This window comes from Hippopotamus amphibius, chromosome 4 (assembly GCF_030028045.1).
Source record: "Hippopotamus amphibius kiboko isolate mHipAmp2 chromosome 4, mHipAmp2.hap2, whole genome shotgun sequence".
Classification (NCBI taxonomy): domain Eukaryota; kingdom Metazoa; phylum Chordata; class Mammalia; order Artiodactyla; family Hippopotamidae; genus Hippopotamus; species Hippopotamus amphibius.
In genome coordinates this window covers 118,443,478-118,468,558 of record NC_080189.1, presented here as the reverse complement: position 1 = coordinate 118,468,558, position 25,081 = coordinate 118,443,478, and the positions used below count along the sequence as shown (strand labels likewise).

At 38.9% G+C, this 25,081-nt stretch overlaps 1 protein-coding gene and 1 pseudogene across 23 annotated transcripts in view; one reads left to right on the top strand and one right to left on the bottom strand.

The window, feature by feature from the left end:
- Positions 1-25,081, bottom strand: part of PARD3 (par-3 family cell polarity regulator) — a 608,396-nt gene that overhangs the window by 403,018 nt on the left and 180,297 nt on the right. The window contains exon 1 of one of the 23 annotated variants that reach the window (XM_057730277.1): positions 6,075-6,196. The exons of the other annotated variants lie outside the window; for them this stretch is intronic. Within the exon in view, the coding sequence (XP_057586260.1) occupies positions 6,075-6,167 (93 nt within the window). The 5' untranslated portion in view covers positions 6,168-6,196. Of the gene's footprint in view, positions 1-6,074; positions 6,197-25,081 lie in introns of those variants that run through there. 23 annotated transcript variants of the gene reach the window in all.
- On the top strand, positions 1,742-2,708 carry LOC130850862 (deoxyuridine 5'-triphosphate nucleotidohydrolase-like; annotated as a pseudogene).

Sequence of the window (25,081 nt, the reverse complement as noted above, 5' to 3'; positions counted from 1 at the left end):
GTCTCTATCACATCCCCAGTCCTATTTCCTGTTCATCACTCTCAGAAGTTTGAACACCTGAAATAGTCAGGTCTCAATTATTAGGAGCAGACTGATTCAGGAAAATCCATTATTGGATCTTCCACAGGCTAAGTCCAACCAACCAAACTACCCAAGCATCTATAAAGAGGATGGGCGGGAGCAGGAAAAAGGCACTGCAAACATCAGAGAGCTCTCATCTCAACAGCTCCATTTTTTAATGTTTTAGCTGCTTTCTTCCAACATTAGCAACTTCAAGCCAATGTGTTTTTTCCATACATTAATTGCGATATCTTTTAAAATCCAGTATCTTGGAAACTGCTGGCAATAGTGCTGATTCCCATGTAAGAAACTCTGAGTTAGAAGCCCTGTTGGGATACACTACAGATTTGTCTCAACAGAACTCCGATGGTTCCCTTTGACTTAGAGCATTTGACCACAACGCCTTATTTAAGTAATAAGACAACAAAGGCAACTTTCAATAATTTTCTCCTCCAAAGGTCTTAAATTTTTACGATGCACTTCACTGTCTACAGTCAAAAAGAAATAAAACGTAGCCCTCTGCCTTCACTTTATAGAGGGGAGAATCTCTTCTGTTTTGAATCCACAATATAAAGTAAGACCAATATGGGATGGGGTGAGTTTTGCTGCTGCTGTTGAAGTTGCTTTCTGAACTGTGTCAGAATCCAGCCAACCCCTGCTTCCCATTGATGCAGTTCTGCTTTTTCATTACATCGGCTGCCATTTTAGCAACAGAACATTTATAATATTTCCTAAAATACACTGAGTTTACACACTAGCTAGAGTTGGACTCACAAGGATTTTGTTATTTTGAAAGATATCCTATGATCCCCAAACAGGAATAAATTCCACTGAAACACTAGAGTTACAAATTTTATCTCAAAAAGTGAACTTCATTGTGTATCTGTCTTTGGATGGGTCATGCACTTCCACTCTTCCCTTCCACGTGGGAAGGAGCTGTGGTTCTCTGACCTCTCTGTGAGAAGGTCCTAGCGACAGAGACTGGACACACAAACATCTGAGCCAGTGCACACTTCTACTTCTTCTGGATGACCACGTCCAGACAGCTTGAGGAAGGGTACCATCCGCCAGGCAGAAGTCCACTTCCATCAGGGAGAATCATCCCGTTTCAGATCAGCATTGCCAATCATCTAATAATAGGGCGAAAACTTTGCTGGACCTTCTCACATCTAAGCCAACTTAGCTGAAAGGAAACCCCACAAGTTGTGTGAAATACATGGTGATTCATGTATTGATTCCTTAAACAAACAGCTGGCGCACCCAAAAGTGCTATGGCTGGACGCACAGAAGCACAGCCAGGAAGAAGCGGTCCCTGCATGCAACCATGTGACGTGAACATCATTGCTGAATGCTCTCCATCTTTACGTACTGAACCAGAGAGAAACTTAACTCTTCCCTCGAAAAACAATATTACAGTGCAACATAAAGCATATCAAGGAAACCATATTTACAGAGGCTTAAAAAAAACAAGTGTCCCAACGTGAGGCTTACATATTTTAGAATCATTCCTTATTTGGAGATAATTAGGATTTTCTTCCAACTCAGATAAAAGAAAACTTTGTTTTGCTCTTTTAACTCTAAGTTTAAAAATAGAAGTTTAGAGCTTGTGTGCAGGGCTCATCCTGCTCTCTCTCTCTCTCATTCCCCCTGCTCCCTCTCTCGTGCTCTCTTCTGCCCCACCATGCCCTGCTCTCAAGAGGCACAGTCATCTGCCCCAGCAAGTGGGCCCGGCCCTCGCAGGAGGGCGCCATGTGGCTATGCCTCACCCAGCTCTCAGAGCACGCCACCGCCCTCACCAAGGGGTCTGCACACACTACAGGCTATGACCTATACAGCGAGTCCCCTACACACAAATGAGTTCCAGTCCCAGAGCGCGTTCGTCTACGTCCAATTTGTTCATACGTCCAACAAAGTCAGCCTAGGTACTCAACTAAAACAATCGGCTATATAGTACTGTACTGTATTAGGTTTATAAAACTCTTTCACACAAATAATACATAAAAAACAAACACAAAAAATAAAGAAAACATGTTTAATCTCACAGTACAGTACCTTGAAAAGTATAGTAGTACCAGCTACATCACTGCTGCTTTACACTTGCTTCCTGACCTCCTGGGCTTGACATGAAGATACTGCACCACTGTAGTCTATACAGTACTCTACAGTAAAGCACACAAAAGCGCAGCCATTTGTAGAGGATGCATGCATGTGACAATGTACGCCAGACCCGTGAACTAACTTATGTGATGGGACATGCAAATGCACGTTCGCTCTTTGAAAGTTTGCCACTTGAAGGTTCCTACATGGGGGACTTACAGTACACAGCACAAGCTATGGACAAAGCCCTTGTGAAACCGAAATCCAGATAGCTCTTCCTTCCAGGTGCTATGGGAGAGCAGCTCCACGTTCTGGCTTGGCTGCAAGACACTTCATAGATGTAGGATCTGGTGTCACAGATGAAGATTATAGAGGAAATGTTGGTGTTCTACTGTTAAATTTTGGCAAAGAAAAGTCTGAAGTCAAAAAGGGTGATGGAACTGCACAGCTCATTTGTGAACGGATTGTTTCACCCAGAAATAGAGGAAGTTCAGGCTTTAGAGGACACTGAAAGGGGTTCAGGAGGTTTTGCTTCCACTGGAAATAATTAAAATTTTATGCCAAGAACAGATATTTTATATCTTGCACACGGCCGACTTGAAGCTTTAAGGGAACTTCGGTAAACGGACTGAGAAAGCATTTAAGATGAAAGAATAACCATTATTAGAACGTAACGGGAAAACCCACTGAAATGTTACGTCACTGCTGACTGAAGTGACCGTGCCCTTAGATAAAGCAGCATGTCACACACTTGACACTCCATAAACGATGCAACATAATCCAATGAGACAACGACACTTGAGAGCCACTGTCACCAGACTTCACCACGTGCTGAGGAGGACTTCGGAGAACGGCAGCAAATCCCTACTAATCAACCCTCCAGTCCTTGTCAGCAGGCAGGTTCAGAGCTGGGAAATGACTCTCTGTGAGCACAGTGGTCGCCAGACAGGGTTCCGGGGTCAGAACCAGTGCAGACGCGGTTGACAGGGGAACCCCAGACCTCCTCTCAGGCCCCCTGAACCTGAGTTCCCAGAGCGGATCCCCAGGGGCCACACAAGAAAACGGCCTGGGGACTGGGGTTCCCGGCCAGGTTCTGCATTCAGAGGAGAAAAGGCTTTTAAACATCTTTGAACAGCAACAGAATAACTGCAAAAATGGTGTACTGGATAAACAGCAAATTCTCAGGGAAGCTACAGAGAGATGAGGGAGGATGCGCAGGTGAGGGGGCAGGATGCCTGGCTCAGTGGAACACGTTCGATCTGCCGGATGCATGCTTTTATGGAACGCACTAATGGCAACGGAAGAAAATCTGGGAAGAAATACAAGCACGAAATAGCAAGCAAGAGTGAGACACGAAAGACGACGTTAACCACGTATCTGGGGTTTTAGAAAAAAGGTGGTTTTTTAAAAACCCCACTGGACCAAATGAGCTGTAACACGTAAACAGGCAATGTTCTGTGCAAAAACATAAGACCCTCTCCGTAACATTTACAATTCTGCAAAAGACTCCATTAAATTCTGCTGAGGCAGACCCAGTGGCTGGCATCCGAGGCTCTGGAAAGGTAAAATCTCAAACTGCATACTGCCTTTTTATGTATTTTACTGCTAGGCTAGGATGCATTTAATGCACAAATGCCAGCAAGTGCAGGCCAGGATACAAAAATTTATTACGGATATGCTTTAAGTTAATGTTGATTCTAACAGTTTACCATCCATCAGCTATTCTAGTGCCAATTAGCACCTTAAAAATCACGTGTAAATATTTGAAAAACATGTTAGCAATTAAGGGGAGGAAATATTCCACATTAAAATCAGGAAGAGACTTTAGGTTAAATGCTAAAAGGTAACTACATTCTCAGAACATCAAGCTTCACAGCGTAACACAAAGCTATACGTGCTCTAAACCAAAAATACAACATGCAGATCCTATTTAAAATTCCGTAAATGCCAATTATTGTTTACTGCTTTCAAAGCTAATAGGTCCTCTAATTGAATATAAGAGCTTTTAAACTTTGTGTATCATTAACTTATACTCCATATTAGTGATGAAGTGTTGACAAATGCTTTCAGTGAACTAAGAATGTGAAAAATTCTGAAGAAAGGTAGCTTAGGTTCTTTCTTTGTACTAACTTTTGAATGCTTGCCTTTTTTAAGCAATAGGAAAAGTTAGAGTACCTGGCACATGGCTTAAAGTCAAGCTTTCTTCTTAGGTAATCTAAAAAGAAGAATGTAAATCCTTCATCATTTAAAGACTTTGCTTTTTAAGTAGAGTAATCCCCACAGTTAAAAAAGAATTTTAATATAAACTGAAAGAAACGTATGCCAAGTTAAGCAAGTTACAATTGAGATCAATGACAACTCAACAGCCTTTCATTAGGAATCAGGGTCCCACAGGATCAGGGCCATTTTTAAGTACTGAGCCTTAAGACTGGGACAAAAAAACTTTTAACAGTAAGAATTGATATATTTTTATCAAAACCACACCAACGCTTTCATCTTTCACAATGAGAAAAATAAGCAAAGTCATTCACTCAAGGGGAAAAACCTAGAATACTAATAGCAAGATATTTTGATGGCATTGAATAAAATATTTGAGGACCTATTAATTGGTTGAAAATGGATAAATAGATGCAGTCTTTTAAGAACAGTAATTCTAATGTGAGCTTTCAAGACATGGATTATGGCCCCGATCCACTCAAGCAGAATGATGCCATCACTATTCTGCTTGAAGAAAATGTTGGGAAGTCTTACCTCTATTTTTAAAAATCATTTAGAAGACAAAATCATGTATATGGCATATATGGGAAAATTATCTCCTAGGAAAAAAATAAATCAAAATAACTGAGGAACAAAACAAAGCTATAGGATCAAAGAATAATGAATACTTCAAATTTTGTTTTAACTTTTAGAAAGCCTTGTACCAAAGACATGGAGCATGAAACCTTCACACCTGAATGTTTTTCTTGCATTACTATTTTACTATCCTTATTTTTTCTAGTGTCCTCAAGATGTTTTAGTTTTTTGTAATCATACCTTATCTTATAAGGCCCCTTTGCCCAAGTTCAGTGCCATCCCCCATTTTCTGAGAAACACCTCCTCTCACCTGTACACCTACCTACCTACCACCCATCCAAAGGGGTGGGACACGGTAAACACAGGTGTTCTGAGTGTCTCTACTTCATCCCCACGGTCACGACCATCATCACTGCACCTGCACCGTCCTCTTCCAGCCACATTGATGAGATCAGAGTTGGACCTTTGGTCTAAAGTGGACCAACTGTATTATCTCCCCAGGGAACTTGCAGGTGGGACTGGGAGATTATCGTGAGGCACATTTATGGGTGTGAGACCAACAAATTATAACATGGAAAGAGAGGGGCAAGGAAAACTGCTCTAGGGCAGGAAGAATAAGGCAGAATTCCAGATGCAAGCAAGAAATCACAGCCTGAGAAGAGGGACTTTTGGTGTTCCTAATGCCTTTTTAGTCCCTGTTCCTATAAACCTGTTGTGCTAGTTGAGGTTATGAAGAACCCCTAGGCTACCATCCCAATTTCATTCTTACACTAATTTGATTTGGCGAGTGTTATGTGGAACGTCAAGAAACTCAGCTGAATAGACCCTAACATCCTACATGCAACAAAGATTTAACATATGCAACTATGCTACCACTCTTCAGTCCCTTGGCTTAAGCTCATTTAGATGAACAAAGTTATAATGTTTGGGTTTTTCTGTCCATACCTGTTCCAATCATGGGCTTCAAGGGTGATAACTAACCCTCCCCAACACACTCTTTCTCTTCCACTAGCCCACTGTCCTTCACTTTTCCAAGTCCCACCTGCAAATATCTAGACAAGGATATTTCTGGTACCCAGATGGTCTATATTTCATACAAAATCTTTCTGAACACATACACGTACCTGACCCCAAGCCATCAGCAGGCACGGGTGATAAAGGAGGTGTAAAAGCGGGTTTAACTTTCTCTCTCGGCCAGTGGCACAGCAATGCCCCATGGCCCAGCGGTTCACCCGGGACAGAGGAATATCAACCGCCAAACCGACACCCTTTCCAAAGTAGATCACTCCTACCACTGGAATGTGTTTTTATCTCTGAGTGGTTTGGGAAAGAAAACAGATGAGGATTACTCAGCTACCTGAAAAGTAGGAATTGTGTGTTATTCAATTTTGTATCCTTGGCGCCCAACACATCATATAGGATATAGTACATGCACAGAAAATAATTACCAATCAGAATATCTAGAAAATACAAAAGGCATGACATGATTATTATTGTTATTATTATTCTGCCAAGACTGTTTCTCAAAGATGCAAACAACTGTGGTGTTACTGGCCATATAAAATAGGAATGGACAAAGGAAGATCTTTCAAACACACTCCCCTGTAGAAGATTCCAAAAATTTCTCAGCTCCTACCTACTTACTGACACGTCGGCTGACATCTCTTTGTTCAGAAGTATTGAGTGTGTCATTACATCCCTCAGTGCTACTGCCCAAATGATCTAGCCCAGCCACATCAGAGGCACATTTAGGACTTGCTTATTCCAAAACCAATTCGAGCGGGTGCTGCTACAAAGTTTTTGGTAGCTGTAGTTCTTAACAGAAATTCTGCTTCATTTTATCAGCCATCTGGAATTACGGGCAAGAATCACATAGTAAACTATCATCACTGCCTTGATCTTTAGAACAAGTGATAAAATACTCGCCGTGCCTACGAACTCATGTCCTCAAAGTGTCGAGTCCTAAGTAACTTAGAAATGAGTTCTACCTTCTTTCTGACAGGCCCTTGACTCTATAAAACTAAATCTGCAAGACTGTAAACTACCTACTGCAAAGACAGTATCTGTGCCTCAGCTTCCCTTCCACGATGTCCCCTCCCCACCCCCAGGTGCACACTTAGCTTTTATTCCAATTACACAGAACCAATGATCAATTAGATGCTTCCTCCAAACCCACACATTTGCTCTTCCCTCTTCCTGAGATAAACAACTCCTCCAGGATTAAAAGACTTTTTTCCAAAGTCTTATGTTTTCTGGAGTCCCTGTACCAAAGCACTCCTTGTCATTCTTCTGTCCTTGGTCCACACGTCCTGTTAGTACTGGTACCACACTCTGCCTTTTCAGCTAACTGTGCATGTCTTACAAGAGCTCGATCTTATTGAACTGATTTTATTGACGAAGTAGAATGTTTCATTGAACTAGCTTGTAGGCTAATTGGTGCAAACCTGCTATGATTTTCTATAACCCATGGCTTAGGTGTTTTGCCCTCTTATTTGTAACTGCTAACCCGTGCATTTTTAGAAAAGGGTTATAGACTCTAAAGAATTAGCCAAAGATGTTTTTTAAGCCTGATTTTATTTTAAACTGTAAGCGTCTAGAGCTTTCACAACACTTTCTAAAAGAAAAGTGAAACACTGAGTTGTAATAAATTCTACCTGAGTTGCAATAGTTACCAGTCCGAATAAACACATACCAATGAAAAAACAAGACTGCTACCTTTATAACATCCCAGCAAGTCATGATTCCTTAAGTGAATGCCCACTTGTCAATGACACAGTTTCTTCTGTATATCATTATTTCACAGTTTAATAAATAGAGTTACTCACCGAAGAGAAAGACGCACAATAACTGGTAAAAAGGATGACTCCCAGGACAGCAATATAATCTGACTTTACTTACTCAATGAGAACAGAAGTGATTATAACAACAAAAACGCACTTGAGAGGCTTCTACTGCTACGACTTGTCAAAGCGAAGAAGAAAACCATGGGTGCAGATAAGATGATTCCGGCAGCTGAACTGAGATCCCTCACATTGTACAGAAAGAGGCATTTAAAATGAGTCCGTGAATAGAAAAATGGTACAAATCAACCCGCTTGCAAGGCAGAAATAGAGACACAGATGTAGAGAACAAACATATGGACACCAAGTGGGGAAAGTGGGCAGGGTTGAGGGGAAATGAATTGGGAGATTGGGATACCAAATTGTACACTCTAAATAGATGCAGTTTATTGTCTGTTAACTGTATCTCAATAAAAGTTCTTAAAAATAAATAAATAAATAAATAAAATAAAAATGAATCCGTGAAAAGTTTTCTTATTTATGCAAATATTTTTTACAAAGTAACAGATTTTAAAAGTTTGAATTAGAAGCTGACATAGGTCATGTGCCTTAATTATGTGATCATAAAAACCAGTATATCCTACGGAGTAATTCAAAATAGTGGTAAATGTTTGGCTTCCCAGGCAGAAGGAATTGCTTAATTTCTAAGACTTAAATATGAGAAACCATAGCTAATCACGATTCCTGAAGAAGGAATCAGAGTCCAAAACAGCATTTTGGGATATTTATTCCTAGCCCTTTTGAAGGCTGACTTTACTATGCCCTGAATATTACTTCCAATAGGTTCTATACTGGGGTATTGGCACATATTAATAAAATTTCTTAAACCCAGAACAACTGTTGTTCAAAACTGACGTGTTGAGGCAGAAAAAGTTAATGATACCACAAATACTTATCAAAAGCAAATGCTTCTATATATGTTAATTCTAATGCTTAAAGAGTTTAAGGGGTTGCCACGTGTAGGACTTGATAACACAAAAAGCACACAACCCTAGTATAGACAATGTCGCAGAAAACCAACCCGATCTACTAAACACTCTTTCATTTCCTCTGTGTGATGCATCTTTTAAAATTTACCTTTTTAATTCATGAATCAGTGAGGATGATATTTTGCTATTTATGGGTACAAAACAGCCCTGTCCTAGGCATACCAGGGTATACTTGTAACATCATTAGCTATGGAAAATTTACATTATGAGACAGTATAGCCAAGGAGGATTAACTAAAGATATATTTCAATTAGAAAATGCTTTAAAATAACAAAGTCAGTGAACATTTAAATTTATTCCGTCAAATATAAATGTTTTCATGTATGTGTATAAATTATACTGTCAATCTCAACACAGCCACATGTTTTAGTTATAAGGTACAAAACAATTAATAAGCAACTCTCTAAGGGGTCTCCCAAAACCTTCCAGAACACTCCAGATATCTGGTCATAGATAAGGGATAAAAAAAAAATTTTTTTTTATTTTTTTGGGGGTACACCAAGTTCAATCATCTGTTTTTATACACATATCCCCGTATTCCCTCCCTTCCTTGACTCCCCCCCCCCGCCTCGAGTCCCCCCCACCCTCCCCGCCCCAGTCCTCTAAGGCATCTTCCATCCTCGAGTTGGACTCCCTTTGTTATACAACTTCCCACTGACTATCTATTTTACAGTTGGTAGTATATATATGTCTGTGCTACTCTCTCGCTTCGTCTGTTTCCCCTTCACCCCCCACCCCCTCCCATACCTCGAGTTCTCCAGTCCATTCTCTGTATCTGCATCCTTGTTCTTGTCACTGAGTTCATCAGTACCATTTTTAGATTCCGTATATGTGAGTTAGCATACAATATTTTTTGATACATGGCTCTAGTATTAAAAACAATTCCTATGTTTGGAAGTTAGTATCAACAGATGCAAGAACTTCATTTCTAAAATTCCAAGGAGACAAAGCCTTTCAAGAATGGGGCCAGTACCCTGTAATCTGGTTTGGGGGTGGGGGGAGCGGTTAGGGAACAGCAGAAAGCACACATGCCCAAGGAGCACTTTTTACCCCTTTTCCGTTTGAGACAATGGTATTAAATTTTGATCACATTTTCCTGAGTTCCAGAGGATAGTGAGGGGAACAAAGTGTCAGTCCTCTTTTGATGTGTTGAGGCATTTGCAACTAACTCAGCTTTTTCATGCAAAACAACCAAATTTGAGGTCACATTAGTCTCTATCCCTCCCTTCTGGGCATGTACTTGGGTTAGGACTCTCTCAAACCACTCTTTGGGGTAAGGTTTAAAAACAAAAAAAACCTGGGGCTTTCCTGGTGGCACAGCGGCTAAGAAATCTTCCTGCCAATGCAGAGGACACAGGTATGATTCCTGGTTGAGCCCGTGCGTCACAATTACTGAGCCTGTACTTTAGAGCCTGTGAGCCACAATTATTGATCCCGTGTGCCTCAACTACTGAAACCCATGTGCCTAGAGCCCATGCTCCGCAACAAGAGAAGCCACGGCAATGAGGAGCCTGTGCACCACAATGAAGAGTAGCCCCTGCTCTCAGCAATTAGAGAAAGCCCATGTGCGGCAACGAAGACCCAATGCAGCCAATAAAATAAAATTAATTAATTAATTTACAAAAAAAACCTAGTGGTAAAAATAGGTGGCACTGCTATTCAACATTAAGAGAGCAACAGCTGAGGTTCTGCTCCTGAGAAGGGGGGGCAGGGACCAGGAAATTCTCTTGATTACTCCAAATTTCTGATGCAAATTACACTTTGTCTCCAATCTTGGGGATGGTGAGGTGGGAGGAGGAATAAGAACAAGAAATCCCCTTTACCACAACCCCAAACCTCTTGTGTTGCAGGAATTAAATTACTCCAGCCTTAGTCTTCACCATGACATTTACAAAGGTGAAATGATGGGAATCTTCTCTTGCTGAACCTTTACCAATTGCTTTGCATTTTTCCTGTAATTTCAATTCAGTATCTGATTTCTCACTTCCAATTTCCATTTACCCTTATCCACAATCATATTCATTAAAAGCAGGTACAGGGCAAAAGCCATGCTGAAATGTCATCCTCCCATCGGACAGCCTAGTAATTGGTGAAACACCCTTAGGGACCATCAGTGGAGCCCAATACATCCCCCTCTGAGTACTGGCATCCAGGACCTCTTGCTTACTCTACAGATCCACTTCAGTTTTCCGTCTTCCAAGTTTCTTATCAGAAATTTTATGGGAGGATTACCATTTAAGTCTTTTAAGTCTATCATTTCTACAACTGTTAAAACCATTTTCAAAACCAAGCAGAACATAGTTTCAACCAAATGAATCACCGTCTTCTGGAGGGAAAAGGAGAGTCATAGCGAGAAATATGGTCTTTTTAACCTACTAAAAGTAATGATTTTTGTTTAACTTAAACTAATGCATCTTTCTAGTTCCATGAACACCAGTTAAGTCTATTCTATACTAACCATGACACTGCAATCATTCATCCTTCTAAATACAACCATATTTTGTATCACCATTCTTTTAGTTACCCAGGTTATAGACGTAATACGTTAAGGACAGACAAAAATGACACTCTGGGGGGGGGGGGGGGGGTCCTGTTTTAACATCTTAAAAATCAGAGTTTAAAATCTGTGTGCTTTACAGTGAGTTGCTGGAGTCACAGGGCTAAGCAGAAGTACTTACATGTTACTCCATTAGATATTATGAAGCATTTCACAAATTCTACATCCAATTTATATTTAATGAAACAGTTCACTTATTAAGGAAAAAACAGAAATAAGAGAATACGGAACACTGTGTCTTGGATACAGAATCTGTTTATACATAAAATTCAAACCTGTCTTCAAAAATAACTAAGTTAAATTGTTGTTACAATAACATAAGATTAAGAGCATCATGTAATATCCTGATGCCCAAAAGGAAAAAGAAATTGCACTTTATAATGGAAAGGTCTTAAACTTTGGAGGACCATGTTATCTGCCAGCAAATCCTGGTTCCATCACCTTGGACTACTGACGCTCTCTATTCATGAAATGGAGTTAATAGTTTCTACCTCATAGGGTTTTCATGAGGAGAAATTATAATATAACAATTAATTCATCCTCTGGTAGGTAGGCTACATATACCCAAATGTTGGCCTTTTTATTCATACATAAATAAATGTTATTTATCTATTTAAAATACAAAAATAAATGCTACAACTATGCTAGTTACTCAATATCCTTTCCAAATTCCCTCGTCACTAACTGAATCCCAATTTTTTCAGTATCTATGTCTCTGATTGGCTATGTGACTCCCTGTAATTTCATTTCACTTTCAGAATTTGCTTAGGGAGGAACAAGGGACTCAATTCTAGCCCACAAGTCAGTAGATCAAGTCTTCCTAGGGCTTTAGGGATGGGTTTTGAACTCACGTTGCTGGAATGTGTGAGATGGACCCACTACAGTTCTTCTGTGATCCTGAAAAGAAGCAGCCTAGATGCTGAGGATGATAGAAAACAAAGAACTGGATCCCTCATAACATTATTGAGTTACATAATTAACGAAACCTCACACCCTATTTTAGGATATGTGATTATGCAAAGTATAGATTCTCTATTGTTTAACTCTCTCTTGAGTGGATTTTCTATGACACACATATAGGTTGAGTAGATATTTGGGATGCTCATGTCTTGTGAGAATATTATAAACACATTTTATTATCTCAGTCTATAATTACAAGCTATTACTATGATACGTTTTCACTTACTGATGGAATAAAAATATCCAACACTTCTCAAATGGTCACTGTAATTCATTTATTTCTTACAACACAGTTATGAAGTAAGTACATCTCTTATCCCCAATTTAGAGACAGGTCAACTGAGCCCCAGAAAAGCCACGTAACTTGTCCAAATGCACAGAACTATTAGCTTGACGAACCAAGAATAAGCTCAGGAAAGTGGCTCTCAAGCCCACTCAGTATTGTTAAGCGACGCTGTCTGTCAAGTGAATAGCATTAGAATAAATTCAGACCATCAGTGACATTAACTGCTGGCCAGAAACCCAAAATAACTTACTGTCCAATTATACCCAATTATGGCAGCTAGTTTAATTACATCAAGACAGTGCTTCATCTGGTCACTACTGAAGCCCATATGGCCAGATAGAAGACATAACATTGAAAGATTTAATCCCGTTTTTCTTAACTTAATAAACAACTTGCTCTTTAACAACTCTGTAAGTCATTTATTCCTAATTCTTCAAATCTGACTTTTTTAGAAAGTGATTTTGAGGCCTAATACACCTGGAAACCTCTGCCTCAGGTAATTACAGATGACCTTCACTTTTCAAATGTGAAAGGACAGTGGTCCTTTCCTTTAAGAGCGGGTGTAAGCTCACAACACTAATTAGATCACCAGGTTTGGTGCAGGAGACAACCTTTGAAAAATGCAGGATTCAGATTATCATGATAATTGGTTTTTTCCTAACTTGTCCCATTTTCTAAATGGCAAAAAATTAAAAAAATTAAAGTCATGATTTCAACTAGTTTTCCACTTTATCAAAAGGAAAATATCAATCTTGATTTTTTCAATGATTCAACAAAGTCCAATGAACTGACCCACTGGCAATCCAACACTGATCCTGGGGTCACCCCAAGGATAAAGCAGGGAGGGGGCTCGTCTTACTACTGGGGGTGGGGGGTGTTTCAAGGCTCAGTCAACAGCCCCCTGCGGTCGGTGTGGGTAAGGAGCAATGCCCAGCCCTGTCAACCCCATAGCACAGAATGAAATATTCTACTTTGCAGAAAGTTTTCAACATTTTTTTTCAGAGATTGACAGATAGAGCTGTGCATTCTTGTAAATGATGTGAAAACACCATGAAGCACTCCTAAGGGACATTTCTATACAGGTCGTTAGAAGCATCTGCAAAGAGGCTTAATCTTATAGCAAAACACCAATTGTGACCAATTCCAAACACAGATTAAAATCCTTAAAGACCAGGTCAGGGTGATGACTTGGCCCTTCTGACAGGCAAGTGCAAAGATATCCTGGGGCAAACAAGGTGGAGACTCAGGGGTGTACGGAGTAGAATGTCTGGTAAATACATTATTCAGGAAATGCAGTGAGAACATTGACCCAAAATGGTAGAGAAAGTGGTGCAAAACGGATCATAACACAAAATTTACCTGGGTAACATCAAAACAAAGAAAAAAGCAGGCGTTAAACGTAAGTCTTGTGTTTTCTTTTTCCTACATGCGTTTTTGCTTTTGCAAATGGAAAATATTATATAGAAGTCCCACAGTACCTCATTTATAGTATTCTATCTGGATATTAATTAAACAAATTAATCCAAGAGTTTTTGCAATGGCACGTCCATTCCTGCATCAGGGCAAACAACACACAAGACACCGATCTGAGGGCTGTAAAGCCAATATTGCTTTAAGACAACAACATGTCTTTAAATGTTATTAATAAAACTCTTTTTTGAATGTACTATTTTAAGGGGTAGACTTTTTTTTTTTAAATTCTAGAACTGTTCAGATACTTTCCGGATGTTTTTAAAAAATCTGTTTTAGGATAAAATTTAACTTCTCTATTTATAGTCACTTCCTCTGTAAAGACTTGGAAATAAACAGCAGCATAGACTAGTTAAGAAAGACTGCTACACAGGAAACTAATAACAGGAAATGCAATTTATAGGTGTTAGTACAGTGCCCCACGCAAAGAAAACCGAGGTTAATGAGATGTTTTCGAGAGGACCTTCCCTGAAAACAGGGTTGCTAGTTAATGTGCAACAGAGAAAAAAGATATTCAACGGAGTGTAAATATCAACCTCTGTAACATACCCCTGTTACACCATGAACTGATTTAGTATATGTTCTGAAAACAAAATACTAATCTACTAAAAAAAATTCAAAAAACAATGTCAATATGGACACACTCGTTTTAAAAATAGTGGTAAAAAATTGAGACCATTTTAAACTACAATAAAAACTACATATGTATGTGTTCCTATGAATGAATGTTTGCTTTGGTGTAATGTGTATTATAAAAATTTAAATCACCAAGTCATTTCTGAAACAGTTGTAAACTTTAAGAAGACTGTGTCCTTTGGCAGCATTTTCTTTTTACACTGATTTGACTTAACATTAAACAACTGGTCTGGTCAGAATTTCAAACATTCAGAGACTAAATTCATCCACAGAGCACAACTTCGAATCAATCATTAACACAAATACAGAGAGAGGCAAACATCGGTTATGTACTTTGACAATTTAATCTAATTTTAAAATTTCCAGTAGCTTTTAAAGGAGTAAGAGCATTATTTGTTTAAACAATGAGATAAACATAGGAAGAGCAGAAACCAGCAGCTACAGCTGGACACTAAGCTATCAATATTTTACCAAGAAGCCTTGCACAATAGACTTGACATGTCCAGATTTATGCTCCAGCCATCTGTCCTCAGATGGTGTGATGTGTATCATTGTTAAGGGACTAGCTAGCACGCCTATTAGTTTACTACAAAGCATAAAGGTCTGCCTGTCTACAAAGTATAGTACAAAGTATAAAGTTCTGCCTGAACTACCCACTGGCGGGCTTAGAGGGAGGGAAATCAACTGTCTTCCATTCACTCTGCGTTCCTCTTCCTGTGGGGCCATCAAATAGGCACCATCCCTCAGCCGTCCCTTCCAGACCCAATCGATCACCACCAGGACCACCCTTCCAGTCTGTTATCTATGCTTCCTACCAAATAGAGGAGTTGTTTCAGGAACTGCCTTCAAACAAACTGCACTGTATCCTGGCTGGGACTATCCATGGACAGAAAAGTGAACTCAAAATTCACCCAACTGAAGTTAGTCTTACAGATGTGAATGACCTTCTCGACCATGAGGATCACACTTTCATAGTCGACCAGTGTTGCAGGAATCTCGCCATTATTGGCAAAGGAGACACCCTGTGAAGAAGCTTTAGTTTATTATGATTTTAAATACTTTCATTATGAAACAAAATCTTCTTCGATTTGAAAGTGTCCATACAATAAACCTGCCTCTCTGATAATTATACCAAAAAATATAAATTGGATTTTTAAATTTTTAAAGAAATAAAAAACAAAAATAAAGGGGATTTCATTTTTTAAAAAACCTCTGCAATTATGTTCATCAATAATAAAACTCTGAGGTCTAAGAATAAGAATAACATGGTCGTTCATAATATAATAACAGAGACACACAACTAAGAGGTGGTAGAGCTGGGGGTGACCCCCTCTGTTCCTCTCCGATGCAGCAATTTGCAAGTGAAAGAACAGACACTGGAGTCAGACCCTGAAATCCCAGAATTCCAGAACTTGCTCGCTGTTTGACTTCGGGCAATTAACCTCTCTGAACTTCAATTCCCTCAGCTGTAGGAAGGATGCACAGAAATGTCAATTGCCTAATTCCCTCCCGAACTTTTATTTCTAACAGTATTGAATATGAAATATTTCAACTGACACAGGCAATTACATTTACAGTGTCTATTATTATCTCCAGATAAAAACGTTAATAAAGCCTTCCAAAAACAGACTCATTCCTTAGTATGATTAATAATTAATAGGTATTAATAGTCAAAGCTAAACTCAACTTTTCTTACTATCTAAAACCACGAAAACTTTTTAAATGCCAGATAAACAGTATTTTATAAATAAAAATCTGAGGTATAACCAAATCATTCCCAGAGCTCTTCTGAGCAAGTAAAGACAGGAACACGTTAGCCACGTGCAGAATAAGAAAAGCTTTACTTCGTTAAGGTTTAAACATCAGCATATGGAAACTATAGAGAAATGGAAAAATCATTCTACACAAGAATCGGGGCAGGGGAGGGGTGATCTTACTACCCACAAGCAAATTTACACACATTTAATTTGGTTTTGATTTTTAAATTGCCAGGGAGAAAAATGACTCAAAATAAATATGTGATGCTATATAATACTGTTATAAGTGATGCTATATAATACTGTTATAAGTGACAGTAATTTTTTAACGTCATCATCACTAAATGCTACTAAAAATTATATAATATCATAAAAAAATGATGAAATGAAATTCACCCATACCTGTTTGAATGAGGATTAAGTGACCATTGGTTAAGCAAGCCTTTCCTTCCTACTCAGACAACTGGAAACAATAGGTGAGATTAAATTTTCCATACCATTATTAAAGGTCTTACATCTTGCTAAATTTGATTCCAATGCCACCAATACACATTTTTACTTTCCTCAAGCAGAGACAAATAATACGCAATGATGAAATTTTTTAAAAATAGAAAAAAGACACACATGTATATAATCCTGTAAGAATTTTCAGTCTTGAATTCCAAAAGTTGCTTCCTGTCCTAGTTTTAGCCAAAACACTCAAAAATATACTCAAATTTTTACCTGTTGTTTGAGTTACTTTATAAACACAGTACAAAAACTATGTTGGTTTACAAGAGTGCTTAGTAATGTCTTCCTTCTCAGTGGTGAAGGTGGGCTACAAAGGACTATTCAGGAGAAACTAAGATGTACTGGGCTGTTTCTGTTTCCACCCAAAACTCCAATAGGTTATTAAGTTCCAAATTGTGACAGGGGCAGAGTAATTTATTCTTACAGCTAGATGAATGTGAATTAAAATTAGCACCCCTCTTTAGGTAGTAAAACATTCCATTCTGGGATTCTATGAAAGGTAACAGAGAAATGAGTTTTTAATTTTTTATGCTCACGCCTCAGTGAGCAAACTCAGTTGCAAAGCTCAGCTGCCACAGGGGACCCAGGAGTCGCTGGCTTGCTCCTCACCTGTTCTGATCAAAGTTAGATGCTTCAGGAATACTTCTGCTCTCAGAAGTGACTGAAAACTCCACAGAGCTTTTGTTTACATGGGGTATATCTGTCGATAGTACCCACTTTAGAAATTAAAACTTAGAAGTTCTCAGACCACCCTGACGACCCACAGGACTAACTCAAGTGTCCTGTAAGTTCATCAGCCATAGAAAATCACCCTCTCACATTAACGAGGTGCAGAAGCAGAAGTAAACACAACAGGCACTTATAGTCCCATTAATAGCAAGGTTTTAAAAAGTGTTTGATTTTAAGTTCAGCAAAGATATTTAGAATATGAAATTTCTTCCTCTGGAGAAGTTAGAAGGATAATGTGGATTAATATATATGATATCAGATTAATTATGATGACGAGGCTGTGAACAGCTAACATTAACATGTACTCAGTACAGGCTAAGCATTGCTACGTGCCTGTTGCATGTATAATTCATTTGGTGTTTATAACCCTGTGAGGTAGCATTAACACTGTAAATCAGCTACTAAAAAACAAACAGTCACAAGGCTTCCTCTTCAGCATGAGGTAGCAACACCGGCAATAATTTTAAATGACAAAAGCAAAAATCCTATATATTTGGGAAATAAAGTAAATGACACACCAAAGAATAATAAACCAAAAGAACAGATGGAATGGAAACTTCTGTTGGAGAAAGCAATGAGTGATGCAATTAAGAACGCTAACGTCCCTAGTAAAATTGAACGCTCAATTCAACTTTCTGGAACACTGGGTTGTGAAATTACTCTCTCATTTAATGAAGGAATTCATATTTGGACCAATTTGATTGTGCATCATTGGTACAAGGTTGGCTACTTAGGTAAACAACAATACTTGGGGGTTTTGGGTTTTTTTAAGTTCACTAATAGGAAAAATAATATAGGACTTCAGATTTAGTGAGAGAATGCAAATAATACTATCTGCCCTTGCATTACCAAAGCAATGAGAATTTGCGCAAAGAAAACACATTTCTCAAACTGAGATACATGTGAGTGTGTGAACTCTGGGTTATGAAAGCAAGCAACTGTTAACTCTTAACTCCATCTACACTTTTTTGGATTATCTTGAAAATATTACTGATGCTGTAAGTAAGAAAAAAGTTTGTTTACCTAACAAAACTAATTGATACAGGGATTTTCCCAAGTAAGAAGGTAATGTGAAAAAAAAGTGCAATAAGATGAGTTCAGATGAACTGAGTTGTGACTGAGTTAATCTTAGACTAACCAGCATCCCATGAATGGCTTTGTTGCTCTCTGTCATCTCTTACACAAGAAGTCATAAAATTATTTTTTTTCTTTAAAAAAAAAAAGATAAATAAAATATAACTACAAGATATGGTAGTAAAATAAATGATAGTGAAGTTGTCTAATGATGCAAAATGACACAAAATTTATTTTGGTGGTAGAATTCTTCTTAATAAGGATTTATTTTATATCCTATTTCTATAGTCAACGAGGCACTGCATGTTTTCTGCCTCAACATATTTTGTGGGGCTCATTACATCATACACTGGTATTAGAATTTTTGGAGATTTAAAATAGTCTCTGTAGTTAACATCAGGAATTTCAAGGACCCACTACAGTTGCGGTTTAGAAGGAATTCACAGCGTCAGGTTCAATGTAGTTTCTGGATTGAATTTGCTTTGTGCATCCACTTTTCATGAAATGCCATCAAGACGTGTAACTTTAACAGGGAGTTAAAGAGGTCTTTTGACGTTACGAAGTCATTTGTTTTCCAGTTAGGTTAAAGTCTGAACACTTACATTTTGGATTAATGTTTTTATTATAAGTAACTTCCTTTGTATTTGCAACTTTATCCTGATCAGTCACGAATTAGCCTATAATATAATACATCCTACAAATGTTAACCTTATAGATTAATATATCCTATAAGAATTTAGAAACCTTTCTTTTCCATTAAATCAGAATCTGCAAAGAGCAAGACAGGGGACGAGCACTGCTTTTTCAAGCGCTGCAGGTGATTTTTCTGTGTCACCTTAAATAAATAAGAATCAGTTTCAAAGATGTTTGGGAGTTTCCCGGTAGCCTAGTGGTTAGGATACTGGCCTTTCACTGCCATGGCCCAGGTTCGATCCCTGGTCGGGGAACTGGGATCCCATAGGCTACACGGCACGGCCAAAAAAAAAAAAAAATATATATATATATATATATATATATATATATAAAAGATGTTTGATAAGAGGGTAAAAGGCATGGCCTCCCCAAATCTCCATGTATTGGTTTCAATGGGAGTCCTTGGTAGAACACATTAATGAAGAAAGGTACTGTGCTTGAAACACACAAGCTGGCTTAGGTGCTGCAGAGGGGAGGGCTACAGACTAGAACAAAGCAGCGTGCTCTGCTTGCCTCTGGCCCCTCTTCCTACTCCAGGTCTACCCATCCTGACCTCAGAGAGGCAGTTGGCTTGTCTAACTTTCTCTCATCTGCTCTGTCCTCTCTCAGCTTTTAAGAGCTCATAATAGTCAAATCAGAAAAAATCTTTTAAAGAATGAATTCAGGCCAATTGAAATCAATCACAGAAACAAATACAGTGACTTTACATTTTAGGGCAAGAATTTTTTGAAGATGACTTTCTGACCAGAAGGGGTAGAGAGAAGACGAAAAGACGAAAGCATGTTTGGACCACATAAAACGAGAGGTGACCAGCTGGGGGCTGGTTTTCCTTTCAGCCCTCTCCCCACCCCAATTTCACGTGTCACTCTCTGACTGCACTCATCAGAACTCTATTGAAGGAGACAGCTGTGCGAATTTATTGGAAACCAAAGAAATCACTACAGAAACAGTCTCCGAAGCCCAAAGAGAATCCTGTAAGCTGACCAGTGTCAAGATCTGAATACTAACACGTACAAATCCAAATGCAGACACGTCCACGATCATTTCAGTTAACAGTGGAATGAGTCACCGTATAGCTTCTCTGCATCCAAAGCATAAAAAGCAAAAGGGAATCTGGTTTTCAACATACTCCCTCTAAAACAACTTGCAATCAATTAACGTTGTCAGCAGCAAAACTCAATTTTCTCCCCTGCGTGTGGAGGTGAATGCACAGGATAGATTGATAATTCCCGTTGAGAGTGTCGCTAAGTGTTTCTAAGCAACCTTGCTCCATCATCTTCCCTGACAAAAACAAGGGAAAGAGTCTGAACTGCGGGCTGATGGAGCTCTGAATACTAATGATGAGGCAAAGAGGAGAGCTGCCTCACTGACTTTGGGGAAGAGAAACCCAGGAGCAGCTTCTTGCTGTAAATAAATTCTAATTAAAACGGTGTGCAGCTCCTACAGCTGAACCCAAGCCTACCGATGAGGTTTCCCTCTGCGACGGTCCCCACGTGAGCTGGGCTCCTTCATATACCTGTATATTTAGTTTAGCCAATGATTCGTGTGTGTTTTCTGGAAATTACCTGGGGGAAAACCTTCCAAACATGTCCGTTTATTTGCTGTGGAATTTGTTTAATCCTCTTAGGAACATTTAGACTGACAACATTCTTAAATTAGCATCTTTGCCCAAGAGATCTTTCCAGTAACATGCACTGAACTATATGACAACCCAGAAGCAAAATTAAAAACGTTTCAAACTGCTGGCCATACTGGTAACACCACACAGCCCAGCAGAACAAATCCAATTTGAATGAGAATCAAGGATGCTTGTCTCCTCACACCCTTTTCCTCCTCTGCCGGAATCCATCACTCTCTGCTGCTCTTATATCATTCCCTGCCTGTAAAATGGGAATGAGAAATAACTTTCCCCAATAAAAAATGCCATAGAACTACCCCCAAAAAATATATTTATATTTTTTTAAATTTTAAACCAAAGTTTTATCCTATTCAGGGACACGGATCATTGATTTAATGTGCCAGTTGACACTAGAATAAACTTTTTAAAACTGTAACACCTCCTCAGAGTACTTCAACTACTATTCAATAAACATATCACAGAAATTTTTTGAAAATTTGAAAAAAATAATTTAAAGGAAAATAATTTTTAACTGAATCATATTCTGGGCACACTGAAAAGCTTCTGTTTAGAGGACTTCTATAGAGTTGTTTTTTTTAAATAACCTATAAAAATACACCCAGTATTTAGTAAATCTTCATTTCTTATTTTTAAAATTCTTGACATGCTATTTTTCTTAAATCGAACAAGAAGATATTCCCGTGCCAGTGAACAATAAAATTACCAAAGAAGACACTGTAAAATGGCAACAGCAACTCACATTTTGTCAAATGTTATGCTTGCAATTCACAAGCATCATCTCATTAAGCTGACGTGAGTCCTATTAACTAGCCCATTGAACGTGTGAAGAAACTGAGGCTCTGGGTGGTCACGTGTCAAGAACCAGGTGTAGCCAGGATTCAAACCCAGGTTCTCTGTCTACACAGCCTGTGCCTTTACCAATTCACATTCATATTTCCTGCTTCTCAAATGCACTCAATCCCTGAGGTAACGCACCTGCCTTACGTTTCTAAGAGCATTAGGATACACCAAAATACATGTACTAATCAGACATTCATGCAGGCAAAATTTTCATTTTCTGGTTTTTTCCTGAATCAGTTCAGGCTGAATTCCCATTACTTACAAGGAGACATACTGAGGTCGGGAGAGGGGGAGGATTTGCCAGACATATACAATTTCAAGAGATCTGCTTAACCAAGAAAGCAAAGTATTAAATAAACCACTTCAGCAACATCCTTTTCAATAAACCCTGGTGTCTACTGCCTTCCTGCCACTCACCCTGGATGACCTTGGTTTCCTCACCTCTGACACAGTGGTTCTCCCAGGAAACTTTTGGAGAGATTAAATGAAAAGACATGTAAAGAGGCTAGATCACTGCCAGACAGTAGGCACTAAATAAATAATACCTACCATTTTCACTAAAGAAAGTAGTTTTAAATCTCCCAACTAAATATTCCTGATAGAATCTCAAAAATTGTAAAATGAGATTTCCTATTTATAGGCTGTATCTATTCCCATACTTTTTACTAATCCTGGCTGTTATCTTTAAAATCTACTTCAAAAACCTGAAATCTCCCATATTCAAATACTTTAAGTTTGAAATCCTGATCAAATGTGAACACATAAAGATTTACGGAGAGTAAGCAAAGACTACAGATACAACTGTACTCAGGACAGGCACCTAACTTCAGAACAATGCTGGCTGCCAATCAAGGGAGACTCACTATTTGAATACAAATCAGATTGAATGTCGTCAAGGAGGCTGCGTGACAGATGATTTGCCTCACGAGATGACTCCTTATTTGACTTAAGTGATCCAACACACGTATCATTCTTTTTTTTTTCCTTTAAAGAATTTTTATTGAGATACAATTGGCATACAATAAACTGCATATATTTAAAGTGTACAATTTGATGGGGTTTTTTTCTCACTAATAATGTATGTATGGCAATCCCAATCTCCCAATTCATCCCACCCCAACCCCCCCTCCCCTGCTCTCCCCCCTTGGTATCTATATGCTTGTTCTCTACATCTGTGTCTCCATTTTTGCCTTGCAAACCAGTTGATCTGTACCATTTTTTCTAGATTCCGCATATATGCATTAACATACGATATTTGTTTTTCTCTTTCTGACTCACTTCACTCTGTAGGACAGTCTCTAGGTTCATCCATGTCTCTGCAAATGTCCCAATTTCGTTCCTTTTTATGGCTGAGTAATATTCCATTGCATATTTAATTTCTAACAGAAAATGTAGACTGTGGTTAGGGTTCAAAAGTCACATTTTTTGTTTCAACTTCTTTTTTCCCACAAAATATAGGTATCATTTAAAAAAAAAAAAAGCTTACCTACTTGAACTCATAATAATCAATATTTAAATATCAAACATTTCTTGACTTAAATTCCTTTTAAAAAGCTAATAATTATTACATTACTTAAATTATCCTCTTTAAATATAAATTAACACATATTTAGGATTCTTTGGAAAATACGTTCTAGAAAATTTTTTAGCTGATTTTTAAAGAAACCGTTGCACAGAGTTTCAGAATTTCAGACATGGAAGAGAATAATACTGTCACTCAAGCTCTTGTTTTAAATGTGGGAATCCTGAAGCCACAAAAGACACATCAGCTTACCTAACTGTATATATTGTCCTTCAACAGGAAGTCTAGAACTAAGATCCAGGCCTCTGAGAAACCAGGAGTTGCTCTGCTGGGGTAGAGCTGAACCTGATGCAAATGGATTGTGGGAAAGAACCAGAATGCTGGGGTCCTGGACGAGGCAGCAGTGGAAAGGAGCGATTTCACTTCGTTACGGATGAGAAAGAAAATCTCACGATTACACTACCATGGGCAATCCCTCAAGTGCCTAAAAACTACTATGTAACAAGCCTGACACCAAAACACACATGCGCGGACTCACAGGCTAACTAGACGGCATTCTTTGTCACACAGCAAGCCTTTTTCCCATTAGCTCTGCAACGAATGGAGCAGAAGAATAGAAAGCTGATATTAACTATTTAAAAATTTACACCAAGAACCAAGGAATTCCCCAGTCGCAATATAAAGACTTGCTGGAAGTTTCATTACGTGAATTTATTGCCAATTCAGTTGTCTTAAAAGTTGTGCTATAAAACATATTGTCCTTTGCTGTTCCAAATCACATTTGAAAGAAATCATAACTTTCTTAAGAGTGTTTCTGGAATTTTCTTCTATTCTCAAAAGCCAAGTCTCAGACCCTTAAAGACATGGTGGGCTGGCGTTTTGCCCACTGTTCTCTAGGCACTTTTTTGTTCCTTTACAGAATAAGGGAGTTGGGAATCACACAGAAAACTATTCCAGCCTCAAGCTGCTTACATTTCCTACTGGAGTCTTGGGAAATGATGTCCAAATTAGAAGCAGTACAAAAATCTAGCATGAGGATCACTGGTTAGAAAGTGACTTGTGAGAACAAACACGCTCTCCAACGTCCTCTTGGAGCCCCTAGTGTAATGAATCAGGTGATTATTCTAATACCATATATGCACCTCTACATGCAGCACAGTAAGTCACAGACTCTCAACCCTTACAAACCGATCTGTGCAACCAGAAACAATGGACGCCTTGCAGAGGCACCCTCAACAGCAGCGTCATACACATGTGCAAGACAAGAAGTCCTTGCACCAGGACCCACTCTCCTCTCCCTCTCAGTAAGGAACCCTGGTCTTGGGCTGAGCTTATCTTGCAGCAAGCTGTTTTTCATCAGCCCTACAACTAAAGCAGGATAAAAGCAGGAAAGCTATCTGGTATGTCACAAAATCATCCTAAAATGGAAACCAGGCACCCTTCTTCCCTCCTTTCTGATGCCTGGAATGTGGCCCTGATGGCTGAAGCTCTGGCAGCCACTCTGGACCATGAGGATGATGGGCTGAAGATACCACTGAAGTGAGTCAGGCACCTGCTTCTCTGACCCTGCGGCCATTATACCAACCAGCCCTAGGATGCCAACTGCTTGACTTCTTTATGTAAGAGGGA